Genomic DNA, 4,329 nt, shown 5'->3' with positions numbered 1-4,329 from the left:
GAAGGCATCACGTTTTATACAGGGTTGAGTTCCTACACAGACTTTTTACATGTACTCACTACTGTATAATCTTGGTGAAGCAGCCTTTCATCTCAATTATATTTATAATCAGGTTCAAAATATGTCCATTGAAAATCAGCTCTTTTTGACACTGATTAAGTTGAGGCAACATAAGCCCAATTTTGAATTAAGTAGATTATTTTCAATATCACAAACAACTGTTGAGAATATTTGGATTACTTGGGTGAACTTTATGTCGAGACAGTGGAGGGAACTGAATTTCTGGCCGGAAAAAGATCTGGTCACCTTTTTCTCTCCATCTGATTTTTACAGTAAATTCCCCTCTACACGAGTACTAATTGATGGAACAGAAATTCCTGTAAAGAAACCTAAACCCCCCATTGCCCAGCAAGCAACCTTCTCTACGTATAAAAATAGAAATACTGTCAAAGTACTCGTAGGCTCAACTCCAGGGGGTTTAATTTCATATGTGTCACCTGCTTATGGAGGGTCTGCTAGTGACAGACAGCTTGTTGAACGGAGTCCTTTGTTAAGTGCTGACTTATTTGAACCTGGCGATTCTCTTATGGCAGACAAGGGATTCAATGTACAAGATTTATTTGCTCCCAAAGACGTAACCGTAAACATTCCATCATTTTTTAAACAAAAAAACAGAATGTCTGGAAAGACAGTTTTGCGTGATCGCAAAATCTCTAGCAAAAGAGTTCATATTGAGCGGCTGATAGGGTTAGGAAAGACATACAAAATTCTGAAAACACCCTTAAATACAACCGAGACAAAATTGGCCAGTGAAATTTTATTTGTATGTTTCACACTGTGTAATTTCAAAAAATGCATTGTTCCCAAACATGCATAATGTTGTGTTCAATGAAAATGAATAAGCTGATTGGTTCACAGAGTCATACCAAACTATTGAATATATTAGAACATTTTTATTGGGAAGTTTTGACAATTTGTTAATAAAATTTTATACGGACTGGTTGAAAAAAAAAATTCACATGCCTATGTAATGAACTTCTTTACTGATAACAAGGTGGTGAAAATTAATTTACATTTTGTGCATTATTCTTACATAATACCCTAATATAACCCATAAACTTGGAGATGTCAGTTTATTTATTGATTTAAAAATTCTCAATTAGTTGCAAGTATCTGTATAGCTAAAGTCTTAAAGCTAGTTACATAAGCATATGAATAGATCTACATGTATTGAGGTACATGTACAATGAACACATAGAGTATAGGTATCAATGTATGAACATGTAACCAATGTAAATTTCTATGTACAACATAAAAAATGCTTATGTGTGGCAGTGCCTGAAGGTCCATTCATGTCATAGTTAACAACTTCAAAAATTAGTTCATTTTGTTGTCATGGTAATAAAAGTTCTTAAGAACAGCAGTCTTGAAGTATGTGTCAAAAAATGAAATTAATTTCTGCAACATTCTCTCAATGAATGTTTGGTCTCTTTGAATTGAGATAACTTTCAGATCTTTCAATGTGTAAACAACTAAATAACAGCATGTTCTGTTTGAACAGAAGAGTTGCCCTTGAATTTGATAGAAGTAGTCATGAGTATTGTCTAGCTCTAAACATCCATCAACATTTTGTAAATAGGAGACAGTTTCCTCTGATATTTTGCTGTATTTTGCATTGTAGGGGCATTTAACTTCAATAAGTGTACTTTGGTCCAAGATGGCATCAGGTGAAGAAGCAATAAAAGGATGCAACTTTGAAACAAATATTCCACATTTTGAGGTTTTAACATTAAATTTTTCCTCAAACTTTTTTATCGCCACTGACTCATAACACCTACCATGCAAAATAGCTGGTACACGAATTTCAGGCACATGCTTAGTTAAATTTTCAGCCAGTTTTGAAAAATCAGTTTTATCAGTAGCCTTGCAAACTCGACCAAAGTTGGATGAGTGAATTCTCTTTCGTCTTTCATTACGCCAGATGGTGCTTTTGCTTTGTCCCCGTGTTTGCTCTTCTAACTTGACAATATCTTCATCTGAAATTTTTGTTATATTCATGTTTTGTAACCATATGTATGACAAAGGATGACTGAAATAGTCATGATCTTTTTCTAACCCAATGGTGTTTGCTAGTGGGAAGATTTGTGAGACAGCCAAATCACTAATGTTAGGATGATTTACCCAGACATTTCTGAAGGTATCAGGGTATCCAGGCATATTCCGATATGCCCTGGGTCGTGGATCGTAACTGACATCCACTTCACCTGCTAAAGGCAAGTCATTTGCTTTAATTGGACTGCCTTTGTATACTTTAGTGTGATGGAAAGTTTGTAGGTTCTGCGTACATGTCTCCTCTGTGACAATGTCTAGACTTTTACTGAACATTTGTAAACCGAACAATACCACACACACATGCTTACACGCAGCAGTTGGGCCCATACCCGCAGCACACTCACACTGACTTTCAACAATACACCCATCCATATCAACACATACATCCACTTTATATGACACACTCTTCTTCATCTGTGCCTTGCATTCTGCCTTGATGTAGTAAAAGTTGTTTTCAGCACAGAGTCTCACATACTTCAGAAACTTGCTCTCATATATGTACATCACATTGCTTTCAACACTTTTGTTCATTCTTTCTAGGTATGCTTTCACTGCCTCTTCTCTCACTTCCACTATCTGTGTATCTTTGTTAATATCTTTAAACTTTTCATAACAAGGAACTTGCATACAATATTCTCTCTCTACTCTTTCTGTAGCACCAAAATTTGCATTCCTGTCATATGCTTGAAGTCTGAAATATGTTGAAGGGGAACACTTGTGAATGTATGTATAGATATAACTTACAATTAAAAAACTAAACTGTTACATATTTTTATATGTACTGCAATCAGAGACATATTTTATTTGTTATACCTTTAAAAATTTGTTCCTATACAAATCTATACGAAAAAAAGTCTAACATTTTTAATGTTTTGCTGAGTGGGCATAAAAAATTGATGTTGGACCGCTGAGTGAGATGTTGGACCGCTCGGAGAGATGTTGGACCGCTTATGTCACAGAATGGGCGGAGCTTAATCTCATTTTCATTCGTTGGTATTAAACAGTGACAGACCTGATGTTACATCACTGAATATAATACAAAATACATGTATGTCAAAAAAATGAAATGAAAGGTATAACAAAACATTTATTGACAGAGTCCTCGGGCAAAATACGTTTTGTCGATCCTCGAACCAAACTGTCTGCCTTCGGCCTAACGGCCTCAGGCAGACAGTTTGGTCCTTAGGTCCGACAAAACGCATGTTGCCCTCGAACTCATTCAATAAATGTATAATGTCTCTGACTGCAATAGTTACATGTATATGGTTTAAACAGAGGTTTCTCATCCATGATTCTTTCTCTCACTCTCTCTCTCTCAGGCCTAATTTTTTTTTACTTTGGGGCCTATACTAGGTGATAGGCAGTGCAGTCAGGTAACAGTAAATTTATAAAAAGTTTTAAACGTCAAGCGCCTGTAAGCTAAGCCTACATAATTCTAAGAATGGTCTTTTTCGTTCTGTACAACATATGTAACTTAAATGCATCATGTTACTAACATTTACCAGTTATACAGTGCAGGCCTATTATGTTACAAATATTGTAATGTATATAACTAAAAAGTCCACTCTTAATTGAATTATTTATGTAAGCGAAGCCAAAGGCTCTTTAGGTTTTAAACTTTTTATCTGCATTGATAAAATTCAACTATAAAGGTTTAAAACGTAAAGAGCCTTTGGCTTCGCCTAATAGAGATTGACAATGACATGCGTCAAAAACTGACTCAGACTGACATTGAAATAAAAATGTAGACAGTATAAATTGTAATTAATCTCGCAAAAGTCTACATGAAATATGCTTTTGAAGAACTTTTATTGAAATTATAAAGAATATCAGGTACCGATAACGTCTTAATCACGGTACTGTGTTCGACAGAGAAAATTATGGTTAAGAAGATGCCCGCAAGTATTACCTTTCAACCAATTCTCTTTTGCGGCCGGAAATGCGAGCATTTCGTTTCCGTAGCTCTTTTCTAAGTGTGGGTAAATCCCACGATCCGTAATCAGCCATTATATCTACAAAACCTAATCAAAATAGCAAGATATTACAAGGTCGAAATTACGTCGACACTCTCTAAAATTGAAGGTACGAATAGTCATGAACTTAAACGTGTCATGCGCCACCTATAATTCAGGGACGATAATGTGCAGTTTTATTTGCAATTACAAGCCTATTTAGGCTTCCGTAGGACCTGATCTTTCGCCAAATTCAGTACACCCA

At 35.5% G+C, this 4,329-nt stretch overlaps 1 protein-coding gene across 1 annotated transcript; it reads left to right on the top strand.

Annotated features, from left to right (window-relative positions):
• The first annotated feature begins 253 nt into the window (after positions 1 to 253).
• Positions 254 to 877, top strand: LOC134249389 (uncharacterized). The gene has a single exon (XM_062731753.1). The coding sequence runs from the start codon at positions 254 to 256 to the stop codon at positions 875 to 877; it is 624 nt and encodes a 207-aa protein (XP_062587737.1).
• The last annotated feature ends 3,452 nt before the right edge of the window (positions 878 to 4,329 follow it).

Source organism: Saccostrea cucullata, unplaced genomic scaffold (assembly GCF_032062105.1).
Source record: "Saccostrea cucullata isolate Sc308-1 unplaced genomic scaffold, CSIRO_AGI_Scuc_v1 ctg5045, whole genome shotgun sequence".
Classification (NCBI taxonomy): domain Eukaryota; kingdom Metazoa; phylum Mollusca; class Bivalvia; order Ostreida; family Ostreidae; genus Saccostrea; species Saccostrea cuccullata.
The sequence above is the reverse complement of the archived record's forward strand: the minus strand, read 5'-3'. Positions and strand labels throughout refer to the sequence as shown.

Coding starts and splice junctions, on each gene's coding strand:
- LOC134249389 (XM_062731753.1), top strand. CDS start 254: ATGTCGAGACAGTGGAGGGAACTGAATTTCTGGCCGGAAAAAGATCTG.